Source organism: Tamandua tetradactyla, chromosome 18, assembly GCF_023851605.1.
Source record: "Tamandua tetradactyla isolate mTamTet1 chromosome 18, mTamTet1.pri, whole genome shotgun sequence".
Classification (NCBI taxonomy): domain Eukaryota; kingdom Metazoa; phylum Chordata; class Mammalia; order Pilosa; family Myrmecophagidae; genus Tamandua; species Tamandua tetradactyla.
In genome coordinates, this window is record NC_135344.1 from 66,123,680 (window position 1) to 66,141,151 (window position 17,472).

The 17,472-nt window shown below is 38.0% G+C and overlaps 1 protein-coding gene across 2 annotated transcripts in view; it reads left to right on the top strand.

Annotated features, from left to right (window-relative positions):
- The window catches only part of EMILIN2 (elastin microfibril interfacer 2), a 94,942-nt gene that overhangs the window by 30,779 nt on the left and 46,691 nt on the right, over positions 1–17,472 (top strand). For both annotated transcript variants that reach the window (XM_077135877.1, XM_077135878.1), the window contains exon 4: positions 7,495–9,414. In XM_077135877.1, coding sequence (XP_076991992.1) covers positions 7,495–9,414 — 1,920 coding nt within the window. The remainder of the gene's footprint in view (positions 1–7,494; positions 9,415–17,472) is intronic.

Below are 17,472 nucleotides of genomic sequence, written 5' to 3' on the forward strand. Positions count from 1 at the left end.
AAGAGCTAGAATTGTTTTTGAAAACTTTGTTTTTATTTTTTATTGTGGTAATATAAGATAAAAATTGATTTTTGACATTTTAAATGTATTTTTCAGTGACATTAATTATATTTACATTGCTGTAAAACTTTTTCATCACCCAAAATAGAAACTCTGTACTCAGTAAGCAATAACTCCCCATTCCCCCTGTTTCCGCTCCAGCCTGTATACCTTTGCTTTTGTGATAGTAAGAAGATGACTTTCATGGATAAAAATCTTTTGGCATTTTGTTCTATGTCATTTTATTTTCTCTCTTTTGAAGTGGAATCACATAAACGTAACCTAGATTTTCTTATGAAATTAGATCGTTAAGTCATCTTTAAATGATTATATTTTACCATGAGTTGTTTTTCTTCAATTAAAAAAAATTTTTTATTAATTTTTAAATTTAAAAAAAAATATGACAAGAAAGAGACACATTCTTAACATATGATCATTCTGTTCTACATATATAATCAGTAATTCACAATATCATCACATAGTTGCATATTCATCATCATGATCATTTCTTAGAACATTTGCATCAATTCAGAAAGGAGAAATAAAAAGACAATTGAAAAAGAAATAAAACAAAAACAGGAAAAAAAATTTATACATACCATACCCCTTACCCCTCCCTTCCATTGATCACTAGCATTTTAAACTAAATTTATTTTAACACTTGTTCCCCCTATTATTTATTTTTATTCCATATGTTCTACTCATCTGTTGACAAGGTAGATAAAAGGAGCATCAGACACAAGGTTTTCACAATCACACAGTCACATTGTGACAGCTATATCATTACACAATCATCATCAAGAAACATGGCTATTGGAATACAATCTACATTTTCAGGCAGTTCCCTCCAGCCTCTCCATTACATCTTGTTTTTCTTCAATTTTGATACTGGAAATCCTTCCCTACCAAGTCTGTAAGATGGTTTAAAAAATAAATGTTTAATTACAAAAGTAATGCATGTCAATTGAAGAATATTTATGAAACATAGGAAGAAAAATTTTAAGTGCACAATCTCAGATAACTACTGTTAACATTTTGTTATAGAATGTCACTTTTTCCTATGTTTGCATATGCATTTTTTAGAGAAATAACCATACATTCCACAAATACTTACTGAGCTTCTATATTTGGCAGACGCTTATCTCCTCACTCCTCCTACCCTTCTTTCCCTCCCCAGATGTAATTGCCTCAGACTCTTTCGATGGTTCTTTTGGAATTTCCCTCCATAAAAATCAGTTCTTCATTATTGAAGGTTAAGGATTTAATCCCCTTTCGTCCACTCCCCAACATGCTGTTCCTATCCCCCATCCTTTCCGCTTAGGTAGATCATGTCTTTATTGATTCATTATGCAGCATTAACATTATAATAACTGCATAGCTAATGCTTACAAATGAGCCAGGTAGTATACTATGAATACTTTTCCTTTCCTACACAGCTTTTTGATTCCCCTGGAGTTAATAGTTGGCTTGTATTTTCCTTTTCTTGGTATTCCATGTTTTCATCCCTATTTCATCCCAGACTTTCCTCTGCTTATCTAAATTTCTCCTCATTATATTCAGACACATAGCTTTATCTTCTTGAAGAAACCCCTCATAGAGCCTTTTCACTTGCCTCACCTGTACTGGCCACCCTCATTTCCTGGATCACAGTTACCATCCTGGAATTTTAACTTGCCTCTCTCCTGTGGAATTCCATTTCTTACATCCCTCTGCTTGCTTTTTCTTGGCTTATCCCCTTGTTTGGGTAATGTACATCCTCTGGTAGCTTCTTTTTCTCCTCCATCCCCCCTAGTATTTATTGTCTTTATTTTCTTACTCATCTGGATAAAGGGAGTGTCAGTCACAAGGTTTTCACAATCACACGGTCACACAGTTAACTATATAATATAGTTATACAATGATCTTTAAGAATCAATGGTTTCAGGCGTTTTCCTCTAGCTACTCCAACACACCAAAAACTGAAAAGGGTTATGTAGGTAATGCATAAGAATAACCTCCAGAATGACTTCTTGATTCTATCTGAAATCTCTCAGCCACTGAGACTTTATTTTGTTTCTATTCTTTTCCTAATTTTGGTCAAGAAGCCTTTCTTAATCTCACAATGCCAGGGCTAGTCTCCTCCTTGGGAGTCATGTCCCATGTAGGGGGTGAGGGCAGTGAGTTTACCTGCAGAGATGGCATAGAGAGAGAGGCCCCATTTGAGCAACAAAAGAGGTTCTTTGTGGGTGACCCTTAGACATAATTATAAGTAAGCTTAGCTTCTCCTTTGCAGGAATAAGTTTCATAAGGGCAAGTCTTAAGATCAAGGGCTTGACCTATTAAATCAATAGTTCCTGATGCTTGGGAGACTATCAGGAGTCCCCCAGGTGGGGATGTTTAATATTTCCACATTTTCCCCCAGTCCCTCAAGGGGAATTTTGCAAATACATCCTTTTCTGCCCATATTACTCTGGAATGTATTGGGACATCACACTAATATAAACCAACAAGATCTCATGCCTTATTCAAGGTTCCATGTAGTTACAGTGTTCAAATAAACTGACCATACAAGTTAAATTAGTGTGCTGCAGAAAATATAATTTTTGCACCAAACATCTCTTCCTTTGGTTTCACACAGAAGTTGAAGTTTTAAAATACAGTCAATATCATCCTTCATCCTTTAGTTGGATTTACTTTATTCCTAACCAGATTACCTTCTTTCATATCTTTAACTGAAGCTTTTTCAACTTTTTTTTAACAGTTGCTGTATGGGGTAATACTGACTTGCAGAGCTGCAGAACTTTAGCTCTGAGTCTCAGGTGTCACCCACATGCTCGAAGTTGCACTACCAGGTTATACACAAAGAGCCCAACATCTCAGAATTAAGAATAACAGTTTTCTGGTAGTTCCTTGAGATCAGTGCATATGAGATAAACTTTTTTTTTTTTTTTTTTTTTTTTAAGAGAGAGGGAGGAAGGGAAGGAAAGACAGAGAGAAGGAAGGAAGGATGGAAGGAAGAAAGGGAAACATCTTTAAACATTTTCTTGTTTTATTGTATTTTGTTTGTTTTTTACATGGGCTGGGGCCGGGAATCGAACCGAGGTCCTCCGGCATGGCAGGCAAGCACTTTGCCCGCTGAGCCACCGCGGCCCGCCCAGATAAACTTTTTTTAAGCAGTTTTATTGAGATATATTTACATATACAATCATGCAAATTGTACAATCAGTGGTTCACAGTATCATCACATAGTTGTGTGGGATAAACTTTTGACACTATATAATCTGAATTACTTTTATTCCAGCTTCAGAATTCCCAGTTAGAAATAATTTTCCTTCAGAATTTTGAAAGTATTGTTCAATTACCTACTAGGTTTTGTTGCTGCTATTTAAGTCCAAAATCATTCTAATTCCTAAATCATGTGACCTGTTTCCCACCCCCACCCCCGCCCTTTTATTCTTTTTTTTAAAAATCTGTTTGCCCTTATGGTGGGAGTGAAAGGAAATGCTTATCCTCCATCCCTACAATTATAAATAACTAGTTTTGTTTTGTTTTGAGGAAGTAAAACTGTCTTTATTGGTAGAATAATCCTCTATGCAGAAAATCTCCTTAGAACTATTGAGTTTAGTAGGGTTCCAGGATATGAAGTCAATTTATAAAAATCAATTTTATTTCTCTATCTTAGTAATAAATTATAGAAGGATTATTATAAAAATTGTTTTTATTAAGGAAGTAGAATTACAGAACAATCATGCATAAAATACAGGATTCCCGTAGACCACTCCATCACTAACATCTTGCACTGGTTTGGAACATTTATTACATTGATGAGAGAACATTTTTATAATTGTACTATTAATTGAAGTCCTTGGTTTAACTTCACTTTCACTGTGTATTGTAGTTCCATGAATTTTTAAAAAAATTTTTACTCTGTTACTATATATATATAAAATCTAACATTTCCCCTTTTAATCACATTCAGGTACATATTTCAGTGCTGTTAATTGCATTCGCAGTGTTACGCTACCATCATCACTGTCCATTACATCGTTCCAAATAAGAGTCCTGTGTATTTTAGGCCTCAACTGCCCATTCCCTATAACCTATATTCTGGATTCTGACTCTATGTATTTGCTTATTCTAATTGTCTCAAATCAGTTAGATCACACAATATTTGTCCTTTTGTGTCAGGCTTAATTCACTCAGCATGATCTCGTCAGGGTTCATCCTGTCACACATATCAAGACTTCAGTCCTTTTTACAGGTTAATAATATTCCATCGTAGGTAGCACATTTTGTTTATTCATTGATCAGTTGATGGACACTTGAGTTGCTTCCATCTTTTGGCACTTGTGAATAATGCTGCTGTGAACATTGGTGTGCAAATATCTGAGTCCCTGTTTTCAATTATTTTGAATATATACTGAGTGGTGGGATTACCAGGTTATGTGGTGGTTTTCTACCTAACTTTCTGAGGAACAGCTAAACTGTCCTCCACAGCAGCTGCACCATGTTACATTGCCATCAGCAATAAATGAGTATTCCCAGTTCTCCACACCTTCTCCAGCAGTTCTTTTCCTTTTTCTTTTTTTTTGTCCTAGCAGCCATTCTAATGGGTGTAAAATGGCATCTTGTGGTTTTGATTTACATTTCCCTAGTAGGCAATGATGTTAAGCATCTTTTCCTGTGATTTTTGGCCATTTGTATATCTTCTTTGGAAAACTGTCTATGTATGTCCTTTGCCTGTCTTTTAACTGGGTTGTCTTTTTGTTGTTGAATTGTAGGATTTCTTTATATAACCTGGATATTTAACCTTCATCTGATACATGGTTTCCAAATAGTTTCTTCCATTGTAGTAGTAGGTTGTCGTTTTACTTTCATGATAATCCTTTGGGGTGCAAATGTTTTAAATTTTGATGATATCCCATTTATCAAGTTTATTTGTCCCTTGTGTTTTGTCTGGGAAGTCTAAGAAACCATTGCCTAACAAAAAGTCCCGAGGATGCTACCCTACGTTTTCTCCTAGGAGTTTGATAGTTCTACTTCTCATATTTAGGTCTTTGATCTACTTGAAGTAGATTTTTTGTATATGGTGTGAGGTAGGGGTCCTAATTTTTTTTCTTTTTTCTTTTTTGCAAATGGAGATACAATTTCCCCAGCATTATTTATTAAAGAGATTATTCTTTCCCAATTGAGTGGTCTTTTCTACCTTGTCAAAAATCAGTTGGCCATAAATGTGAGGATTGATTTCTGAACTCTGTTTGATTCCAATGGTCTATATCTCTGTCCTTGTGTCAGTACCATGCTGCTTTGATTACTGTGGCTTTATAATAAGTTTTAAGATCGGTGAGTGTGAGTCTTCCAACGTCATTCTTCTTTCTCAAGATGGCTTTCACTATTCAAGGGCTTTTTAACAACTTCCATATACATTTGATGATTGGCTTTTCCATTTAGAAAAAAGTCCTTTTCTTCACCTGAATCTTCTTCCAAAAGACTTCTCTTCTCACTATTCATAGAACCAGTGACATCATCATTACTGAAGTGGCATTTGAAATTGGGGAGGTGTATTTTTTACTCACAAATTATCCTTTTATTCCCTAAAGCAGAGTAATTATTTACCACCTAATAATTACTCCATACAACTATCCAGGGTAGAAAGTGCTGAGCAGTCAGGAGAAGGGACTTGAAACCCTAGAGGAAGGTGGGGATAGTTGGCCCAGGCCTGGCATTGGATGTTCCATCACAGCTGCACCCCCAGCTCCAGACCTTTTTTTTTTTTTTTTTTTTTACTTAATCTATAATGAGCATGTTTCCATGCAATTAAATATTCTACAGTATCATTACAGCTTGAGAACTTGATTGTTTTAATGTATGATAGTTTAAGCAATCCCCTTCTTTGGTCACTTAGTTGTTTGCAATTTTTCACTACTATAAATAATATTTGAATTAACATCTTTCCCGTGAAATTTTTACTTCATCCTTGACCATTTACTAGAATAAATTATAGCAGTTTATCTCCAGGGTCAGAAGAGTTCTGAGATTTTTGGTACATATTGGCCAATTATCCTTCAAAAGAGCCATTGTAGAGCTACAGAGTTCCCAGTAGTATATGAGTGAAGCATTTCCCTACAACCTTGGTCTTCCCCCATTCTACTGCCCTTTTATTTTCTTTGCCCAGAATGGCCTTTCATTTGTATATGATTCAAAAGCTTGTCTTCTTCTAATGTCTTGGGGAAATATGGCATACTGTCTAGTTCTCTGTGGGTAAAAATATGTGATTCAGAGATTAGACATATGTATTCCAGCCTTGGTTTTAGTGCTAAAATTAATTTTAATAAATAATAGCTGTTGTTAGGACCTCATGCAAAAGTTTAGAGAAGGAAAAAGCAATTACATTAAGTTCAAATATCTACAACATTCTAAATCAACTTCCAGTGTTTGTCAGGAAACATTTATGCATTTTATTTAACTATAATCTATTTCACACTTGGTTTTTTTCCTCTTTACCTGATATGTCTCAGTATAGACTTCAGGCCTGTCAGTTTTAACTCCTTTCCAGTATTCTTTGTTTAACATTGTATTCAAGGGCCTGGTATGTTCATTATGTTCTATCTGTAGGTTTTGATAGTCTCCTTTTTGTTTAATTTCCCATCTGTCAATTTATTTTTGTTTTATGCCTCATCATGATCACCTTTATAGTAATGTTTTTCTTTGTTTTAGACTTTTCCTTGGAGGTATATTTCTCAAAATAGGACTACCAAAACATGAATGTTTATATTCTTTTGACTTAGTGAATCTTACTGTGGATGGCCAGGTGATCTATTTTTAGAGGACACCAGTAAAGTCAATTCCTTTCTCAATCTTTTGCTTTTAGTTTCCCCAAGTGCATAACAGGGCTGAATAATGTTCATGAGACTGAGACTGTTGGCATAGGGATACTAAGAAAGGAACACTGAGGAATTGCTTTGAAAATAACTTACTGCTCATCAGATATCATATCAGCCAACAACTAATGGGGAGGGTCTTGCCAAAGTGGAATCTTGTGGTTGGATAGTATCCAGTCAACCATTGGGGTGTGCTGCATTTCACTAATACGGGAAGTGATATTTTCATGTGATAAAGTAGATGAAGATTATTTCCCTTCAGGGTGAAAGGAACCACTGACTCTCTATAATGTGCCATACACATATCCTCTTAACAACCCTAGGAGGGAAAATAGTACCTCCATTTTATAGATGAGGGAATTATTATGGTTCACAGAAGTTAATTAACTTGTTCAAAGGCAGACTACAAACAGCAAGCCAGAATGCAAGTGCAGTTCTGTTTGACTCCACAACCCACATTCTTTCTCTGTTTTCCACAATAATTACTCACAATTGGGTAGGGGACCTGTATGTGAAGGTTTAAATGTGTTGCCTAAGTATCCCGTTTACCATCTTTCAGAAACTCACTACATGTCCACCTCTTTCTTTGAAACAGATAATGAACCAAACCAAGTCTCAGATCCCAAGAAGGCTTTGGCACCAACTCATGCAGTAGAACCAAGCCAGGTGGTACCAAAGCAGGGGCTCCAAGAAGTTCAGGAAAAGAAAATCCAAGTGCTTGAGGAGAAGATTCTCCGACTTACAAGGACAGTTCATGATCTCCAGTCTTCCATTGCTGGAGTGAACGAAAACCTTAAACACACCATCCAGGACGATGCCAGTAAAGTGCTGGCATCCTGGCTCAGCAACCTGCACCCCCAACCAGGGCCTGACAGTGCCGTTGGTGGAGACACAGAGACAGTTCAGCTTTCTGACATCCTCAACACTAAAGAGTCTGGCATGAAGGATATCAAGTCTGAGTTGGCTGAAGTCAAGGATGCTCTGAAGACCAAGAGTGACAAGCTGGAAGAGCTGGATGGGAAAGTGAAGGGTTATGAAGGGCAGCTCAAACAGCTCCAGGAGGCTGCCCAGGGCCCTACGGTCACCATGACGGCCAACGACCTCTACCAAACCTATGTGGATAGTAAGATAGATGCCCTGAGAGAGGAACTCATAGAAGGAATGGACAGAAAGCTGGCTGACCTGAAGAACTCATGTGAGTACAAGCTCATTGGTCTCCAACAGCAGTGTGATGACTATGGGAGCAGCTACTTGGGAGTGATAGAGCTTATAGGGGAGAAAGAAACAAACCTGAGAAAGGAAATAAATGACCTTCAAGCCCGCCTACAGGATCCTTCAGCCCAGCCGAATTGCTGTGACCGTGAAAAGAATGGTGACTTTGGTCAACAGATCAAGACGTTAGATCAGAAGATTGAAAAAGTTGCTGAAGCCACAAGAATGTTGAATGGGCGAATGGACAATGAGTTTGACCGCCTTGCAGTTCCAGAACCTGATGTGGACTTTGATATGAGATGGAGTGAACTAGATGCGAGGATCAATGTGACAGAGAAGAATGCAGAAGAACATTGCTTTTACATTGAGGAGACCCTTCGGGGAACCATTAGTGGAGAAGTAGATGACTTGAAGCAACTTCTTGATCAGAAAATCCAGTCTCTGGAAGACCGTCTGGGGAGTGTTATTCTAGAGATCGCCAACAGTACAGATGGAGAATTCACTCCCCTTGGGTTACCCCTACCAGGTGTGGCAGGGAATGAACAGGTCATGACCGAATTAAACCACTTAAAGAATAAAGTTCAAGTTGTGGAGGATATTTGCCTACAGAATTTCCAGGGAGAGCCTCCTGTGGTAGAAGCTACTTTGCCAAATGGGGAAGACCACACGATGGGTGACAGTTTAAGGTTTTTGAAATCTCTGAATGATACAATGCATAGGAAGTTTCAAGAAACTGAACATAGCATCCAGAGACTTCAGCAGGATTTTAACTTTCTTTATTCTCTGCTCAATCACACAGAAAATGGTGTAACTCATCTTCGGAATGAGATGAGCAATTGTAGAGAAGGTAAAAATGCTGAAGTAGGTGGATATACTAAGGTGGGTGAGCCAGCGAGGACAACTGAGAAGCTCCCATCTACCCAGGAGCCCGTGGGTGACTGCTGTAGCCAACTGGAGGAGAGGTGGCAGAGGCTGCAGAGCCAGGTCTTCTCGGACCTGGACACCTGTAAAGAAAATACACAGGGTGTCCACAGGAAGGTCTCTGTGGTTGAGGGCAGAGTGTCTCATATGGAAAAAACTTGCAGCAAACTGGACTCCATCTCGGGAAGTCTCCATAGCATCAAGGAGGGACTCAACAAGCATGTCAGTAGCCTTTGGAGCTGCGTCAGGCAGATGAATGGGACACTCAGGTCACATTCCAGAGACATTTCTGGCCTCAAGAATTCGGTCCAGCAGTTCTATAGCCATGTTTTCCAGATTTCTACTGACCTGCAAGATTTGATCAAATTTCAACCATCAGCAAGTAAGTTGACCTTTGCAATTCTGTTTCTTATGTTTGTTTGCAGTATGAGACAGTATAGCGCTAGATTTTAGATGGTTTGTAGAATTTGCTAGACCACAGCAGTGTTGCTCAACGTGTGGCTCATGGATGGGAGCCAGTTTGTGAATTGTTTGTTGCTGGGGAGCAATGAGATAAATACTGTCATTGAAAGTAGGCATTTCACACCTTTGAAAATAATTTTACGTACTGCGGCATTCAAGTACATGATCTGTGTATTTTACAAAAGTATCAGTCCATGGCAAAATGAAAATGAAGGAAAACTGGCCCTTCGTCATGGATAGACTTAGAAATACTGATCTGCACTAACAGGCTGGTGGGCTCAGAGTTGGGGGTCGTATTTCTGGAGTAACAACTTGGAGCTGGGAGTGCTGTCACCACCACCACCACCCCTTACTGTGGAAGTCTCGGGATGCTTATCCATTCATCACCCTACAAGCAATGGTTTGTGTTTGTTTCTATCATTTTAATTTTAGTTGCCACCATCATTGGTCCTCCCCACCCCCTGAAGTCTAGGCGATGGTAGGTACAGTGCCGTCACATTCCTTTCCAGAGGACACACAAGGACCATGGACAAAAGATTTGGGGAGAAGTAACTACTCGGAGCCTCAGAGTGCCTGGCTCTGTGGACTTTGTCAACAGTGTTTAGAGCCATGCCTGCTACACATTAGGCACTTCACAAAACTCCCATAGAAAATGAGTGAACAAGCCCTTAATTTTTATATGAAATGTTTCATTTTGAAATACTTTGAAACACACACAGCCCAGTTAGAAAAATAATGCAACAGTCAGAGAACTCCAGCAGACACCTATTCTCCCCGATACCCAGATGCGTCAGTTTTAACATTTCGCCGCATTTCCTACAGCATTCTATCCATCCATCTTACTATTCATCCATCCACGTATCAGTCTGTTTTCTGAACATCGTACTCCTTGAACACTTAATGCTGCTACGTACATTTCCTAAGAACAAGGACATTTATGTCACTACCACCTTAAGTGCAATTATCAAGTCCAAGAACAGTCTATATTCCAGTTTTTCATATTGCCCAAAAATATCCTTTTGGGCCTTTTCTCCTCCAATATTAGAGCCCGCCCATGATCACAAATTGCATTTAATTGTCATTGTCTTTTTAGTTGCATATTCTTTTTTAAATTGTGGGGACCCAGATGAAAGATAACCTTTCCCATCTCAGCCACTCCCAAGCATACCATTCAGTGCTATTATCCGTGTTTACACAGTTGCAATGTAATGAACACTATGCATCACTAAAACGTTCCCATCTGCCCAAAGAAACACTATACCCTATTCCCCTTGAGCTCCAACCTCCTGATCGTGGTAATCGGTACAGTCACTTCTCTCTCCTCTGGGCTTGTGTATACTCCACATTTTCTCTGTAGTTGCCATGGGGCTTAAATTTAGCATCCTAAATCTGTAACACTTTTGTTTGCTTAGATACCAACTTAACCTCAACAGTGTACACAGACGATGTTCCTATACCCCTCCATCCCCCCAAGACCTTGTATGTAGGTCTTGTCACAAGTAGCATGTTCATATTATGAGTACAGAACAACTGATTTATCATTGCTTTTATTATTATTTTTTTTTGCATGGGCAGGCACCAGGAATCGAACCCAGGTCTCTGGCATGGCAGGTGAGAACTCTGCCAGTGAGCCACTGTGGCCCGCCCTGATTTATCATTGCTTTTTATGCATTTGCCTTTTAGATCTCAAAGGATATAAAAAAGGGAGTAAAAACTGAAAATACAATAGAATGGCATTTATACTTACCCATCGTGTTACCCTTTCTGGAGATCTTTATTTCTTCAGGACACTTGCTGTCTAGTGCCTTTTCCTTTCAACCTGCAGAAGGCTCTTTAGCATCTCTTATAGGGCCAGTCTAGTAGTGAGGCACTTCCTCAGCTTTTGTCTTAGGAATGTCTTAATCACGACCTCATTTGTGAAAGACAGTTTAGCCAGATATAGAGTTCTTTTTGTTTTAATATTTTTACTGTAAAAACAATATACAAACATAAACATTCCGTACATGGTCTGCAATCAGTGGCTCACAATATCATCACATAGTTGTGTATTCATCACCAAGATCAGTTTTTTGAACATTTGCACCACTCCAGTGAAAGAAATAAAAAAGAAAAAACTCGTACATTCCATATCCCTTTCCCCTCCCTCTCTTTGGCCACTGGTATTTCAATCTACTCGATTTATTTTTAACTTTTGTTCCCCCTGTTATTTGTTTATCTTTTATCCATATTTTTTACTCATATGTCCATACCCTAGATAAAAGGAGCAGCAGACACAAGGTTTTCACAATCACACAGTCACATATCATTAGACAATTACCTTCAAGAAACAAGGCCACTGGAACACAGCTCTACGGTTTCAGATACTTCCCTCTAGCCACTCCAATACACCATAAACTAAATATTTGTATACTGCATAAAAATAACCTCCAGGATAACCCGTCAACTCTGTTTGAAATTTCTCAGCCACTGACACTTTATTTTGTCTCATTTCTCTCTTCCCTCTTTTGGTCAAGAAGATTTTCTCAATCCCTTGAAGCTGGGTCCTGGCTCATTCTGGGATTTCTGTCCTATGTTGCCAGGGAGATTTTACACCTCTAGGAGTCATGTCCCATGTGGGGTGGGGGTGGGGGGGCGATGAGGACTGTGTGTTCATCTGCTGTGTCAACTTAGAGAGATAGGCCATATCTAAGCAACAAAAGAGGTTCTTTGGGTTGACTCTTATCCTTTGCAGGGATAAGTTTCATAGGGACAACCCCCAAGATGGAGGGCTCAGCTTATTGATTTGATTGTCCCCACTGCTTGTGTGAATATCAGAAATTCTCCAAATGGGGAAATTGAATATTTCCCCTTTTCTCCCCATTCCCCCAAGGGGACTTTGCAAATACTTCTTTATTCACTGTCCAAATAACGCTGGAATTTATCAGGGCATCACACTAACCTGGACAAACCAGCAAAACTCATGCCCTATTCAAGATTCCATGTACTTAACGGTGTTCAGTTAAACTGACCATACAAATCAAATTAGGAAATGCACTATCCAAAATATAAATTTTGCACCAAATAAACATCTCTCCCGTCAGTCTCACACAGAAGTGATGCTTTAAAATATGAATATCATCCTTTTACCCAGTCTTCTGATATACCTTAGTCCTATTCAGACCAACTTCATTCATATGTCTACTTGATGTCTGATTACTTTTTCAACTTTTTAAACAGTTCCTGTATGGGGTACTGCTGACTTACATAGCTCCAGAGCTCTAAACTCTGCATTTCAGGAATCATAAATACCCAAAGTTTCTAGGAAAGACCACGTTATGTACAAACATCTCAGTATCTGAGAATTTAGAATGAACGGTTGTACTTCCTGAATAAATATGACTGCTTTAAGAGCTTATAGTCTAAGATGTTTTACAATATGCCCCAACCTGATATCCCATGCTCTCAACTTTAGATCAGTGAGTTTTTTTCTTTTTTTTAACGTTTTTTTTATGGTATAGTATAACATATATACAAAGCAAAGAAAGAAAAAAGCAATAGTTTTCAAGGCACTCTTCAGCAAGTAGTTACAGGACAGATCCCAGAGTTTGTCATGGGCTACCATACCATCATCTCAGATTTTTCCTTCTAGCTACTCTAGGATACAGGAGGCTAGGAGATCTAAATATTTTTTTTTATCATCACAATAGACTTTTTTCCTTCTTTTTTGTGAACAATAACATACATACAAAGCAATAAATTTCAAAGCATAGCACCACAATTAGTTGTAGAACATATTTCAGAGTTTGACATGGGTTACAATTCAACAATTTTAGGTTTTTACTTCTAGCTTCTCTAAGATACTGGAGACTAAAAGAAATATCAATTTAATGATTCAGCATTCATATTAATTTGTTAAATCCTATCTTTTCTGTATAAGTCCACTATCACCTTTGATCTTTCCATTCCTCTCTTTAGAGGTGTTTGGGCTATGGCCCTTCTAACTTTTTCATGTTGGAAGGGTCAGTCACTGATATAGGGTAGGGAGATGGAACTATCTGATGTTCTGGAGAGCCTGGGCCCTCTAGGTTTCAGGACTTATCTGGACCAGGAACCCATCTGGAGGTAGTAGGTTTCTGGAAAATTATTCTAATGCATGGGACCCTTGTGGAATCTTATATATTGCCCTAGATGTAAGTAAGACACTGTCTTACTTACCCTTGTGTTCTGAATTACTTTAACCCCAACCTGATCGGCTTCATTCCTATCTCTAAATATCAGGTTTCATATACATGAGTCATATCTTTGAGCTAATTCTTGAAGAAACGAATTCATATTTCTAGTGTTAATCAGTGGGACATGTAGGTCTACACAACCCCTTTCAATCTTGTTCATCCTCAGTATGGCAATATTACTTATAGACCCACTAGAGAACCACTTTCACTATCTATTCCCTTACATTGGACTCGGTAGCTAACTATTAATCCATCGCTAGCTTCTATGCATCTCTAAATCCCCTATATTCGGTATTATAAGCCTCTGATTATACCTTTCCCATGGTCATAAAAATGGAATCATACAGTATCTATCCTTTGGGTCTGGCTTATTTCATTCAGCATTATGTCTTCAAGTTTCATCCATTTTACCATATGGTTCAGGACATGATTTCATCTTACTGCTGCATAATATTCCATCATGTGTTTAAACCACATTTTGTTGACCCACTCATGGTTTGATTTGTTTCCATCCTTTGGTGATTGTGAATAATGCTGCTATGAACATCAGTGTGCAGAAATGTCTGTCTGTGTCCTTGCTTTCAGCTCTCCTGGGTATATACCAAGTAGTGCTATTGCTGGGTGGTCAGGCAACTTGATATTTAGTTTCCTAAGGAACTGCCAAACAGTCTTCCATAATGGCTGCACCATTATATGTTCACACCAGCAGTGCATAAGTGTCCCAGTTTCTCCACATCCTCTCCAGCATTTATAGTTTCCTGTTTGTTTAATAGCAGCCATTCTTATAGGTGTGAGGTGGTATCTCATAGTAGTCTTGCTCTGCATTTCCCTTATAGCCAATGAAAATGAGCCTTTCTTCATGTGTTTTTGAGCCATCTGTATTTGCTCTTCAGAAAAATGCCCGTTCATATCTTTAGCCAATTTTATAATTCAGTTTTTTGTTCTTTTGTTGTTGAGTTGTATGATTTCTTTATATACAAGATCTCAAACCTTTGTCGGATATGTGATTTCCAAATATTTCTTCCCATGGAGTTGGCTGCCTCTTCACCTTTTTGACAGTCTTTTGAGGTGCAGAAGCATTTGATTTTCAGGAGTTCCCATTTATCTAATTTTTCTTTTGTTGCTTGTGCTTTGGGTGTAAAGTTTAGGAAGCTACCTCCTATTACTAGGTCTTAAAGATGTTTCCCTACATTTTCTTCCAGAAGCTTTATTGGGCTAGTTCTTATATTTAGGTGTTTGATCTACTTTGAGTTAATTTTTGTGTAGGATTTTAGATATTGATATCCAGTTCTTCTATGCCCAATTATTGAAAAGACTCTTTTGTCCCAGTTCAGAGATTTTGGGGGCCTTGTCAAAATCATTTGACAGATTTGGTGGTTTATTTCTGCACTCTCGATTTGATTCCATTGGTCAGTGCGTCTATCTTTGTGCCAGTACCATGCTCCTTGACCACTGTGGCTTTATAATAGGTTTTAAAGTCAGTGAGCGTTAGTCCTCCACTTTGCTCTTCTTTGTCAGGATGCTTTTAGCTATTCGAGGTCTCTTTCCCTTCTGGATGAATTTGGTAATCAGCTTTTCCAAGTCTTCAAAGTAGGTTGTTGGAATTTTGATCAGTACTGTGTTGAATCTGTAGATTAATATGGGTAGAATTGACATGTTAACTATGTTTAGCCTTCCCATTCATGAGCAAGGAATGTCTTTCCACCTGTTTAGATCTCCTTTGTTTTCATTTAGCAACGTGATGTGGTTTTCTGTGTACAAGTCCTCTACGTCCATAGTCAAGTTCATTCCTAAGTATTTGATTCTTTTTGTTTCTATTTTGAATGAAATTGCTTCCTTAACTGACTCCTCAGCTAGCTCATTGCTTGTGTACAGAAACACTACTGGCTTTTGCACATTAATTTTTTTTTTTTTTTTTTTAAGGAAAGACAGAGAGAAGGAAGGAAGGATAGAAGGAAGGAAGGAAGGAAGAAAGGGAAACATTTTTAAACATTTTCTTGTTTTATTGTATTCTGTTTCTCCGTTTTTGTTACATGGGCTGGGGCCGGGAATCGAACCGAGGTCCTCCGGCATAGCAGGCAAGCACTTTGCCCGCTGAGCCACCGCGGCCCGCCCTGCACATTAATTTTATATCCCACCACCTTACTGAATTTTTTTATTAGCTCAAGTAACTTTGCTGTAGATTTCTCAGGATCTTCCAAGTACAGTATCATGTCATCTGCAAATTATGAAAGTTTTACATCTTCCTTTCCAATTTGGATGCCTTTTATTTCTTTGTCCTGCCTGAGTGCTCTAGCTAAAACTTCTAGCACAATGTTGGGTAATAATGGTGACACTGGGCATCCTTGTCTCGTTCCTGATCTTACTGGGAAAGCTTTCAGTCTCTCTCCATTGAGTATGATGCTATCGGTTTTTCATATATTCCCTTTATCATATTGAGGTAGTTGCCTTTGAGTCCTATCTTTTGGAGTGTTTTTATCAGGAAAGGATGTTGAATTTTGTCAAATGCTTTTTCAGCATCAATTGAGATGATTATGTGATTTTCCCTTTTGATTTGTTAATGTGCTCTATTACATTAATTGATTTTCTTGTGTTGAACCATCTTGCTTTCTTGTATAGATCCCACTTGGTTGTGGAGTATCATTGTTTTAATATATTGCTGAATTTGATTTGCTAATATTTTGTTGAGAATTTTTGCAGCTATGGCCGTTAGGGAGATAGACCTGTAGTCTTCCTTTCTTATAGCATCTTTACCCGGTCTTGATATTAAAATGATATTAGCTTCATAAAATGAGTTAGGTAGAGTTTCTTTTTCCTAATTTTTGGAAAAGTTTGAGCAGGATTGGTGTTAGTTCTTTTTGGAGTGTTTGATAAAATTCCCTTGAGAAGCCATCTGGCCCTGGGTTATATTTGTAGGGGGCCTTTTGATGACTGACTGAATCTCTTTATTTGTGATTCGTTTGTTGAGATCTTCTCATTCTTCCTGAGTCAGTGTAGCTTGTTTGTGTATTTCCAGGAATTTGTCCATTTCATCTAAGTCGTCTAGTTTGTTGCATATAGTTGTTCATAGTATCTTTTAATGATTTCTTTTATTTCTTCAGGGTCTGTAGTTATGTACCCCTTCTCATTTCTAATTTTGTTTATTTGCATCCTCTCTCTTTTTTCTTTTTCAGTCTTGCTAGTAGCCCATCAATTTAATTGATTTTCTCAAAGAACCAACTTTCGGTTTTATTGATTCTTTCTATTGTTCTTTTGTTCTCCCATTCATCTCTGCTTTAATCTTTGTCATTTCTCTTCTTCTGATGGCTGTGGGGTTAGTTTGCTGTTCTTTCTTATGTTCCTGCAGGTGAAGTGTTAAGTCTTCAATTTTTTTTCTTTGGTGTTTTTCTTGTTTTGTTTTTTGTTTTTGCATGGGCAGATTCCTGAAATCGAACCCAGGTGTCTGGCATGGCAGATGAGAATTCTGCCACCAAGCCACCATTGCCTGCCCTCTTTCTTCTTTTTAATATAGCATTTAGGGCAATAAATTTCCCTTTCAGCACAGCCTTTGCCACGTCCCGTAAGTTCTAATAAGTTATATTCTCATTTTCATTCATCTCCAAATAGCTCCTGATATCTCTAGCGGTTTCTTCTTTGACCCACTGTTGTTTAAGAGTGTGTTATTTAATCCCCATATATGTGTGAATGTTCTGATTCTTTGGTGGTTATTGAGATCCAGCTTCATTTCTTTGTGATCAAAGAAAGTGCTTTGAATAGTTTCAGTGTTT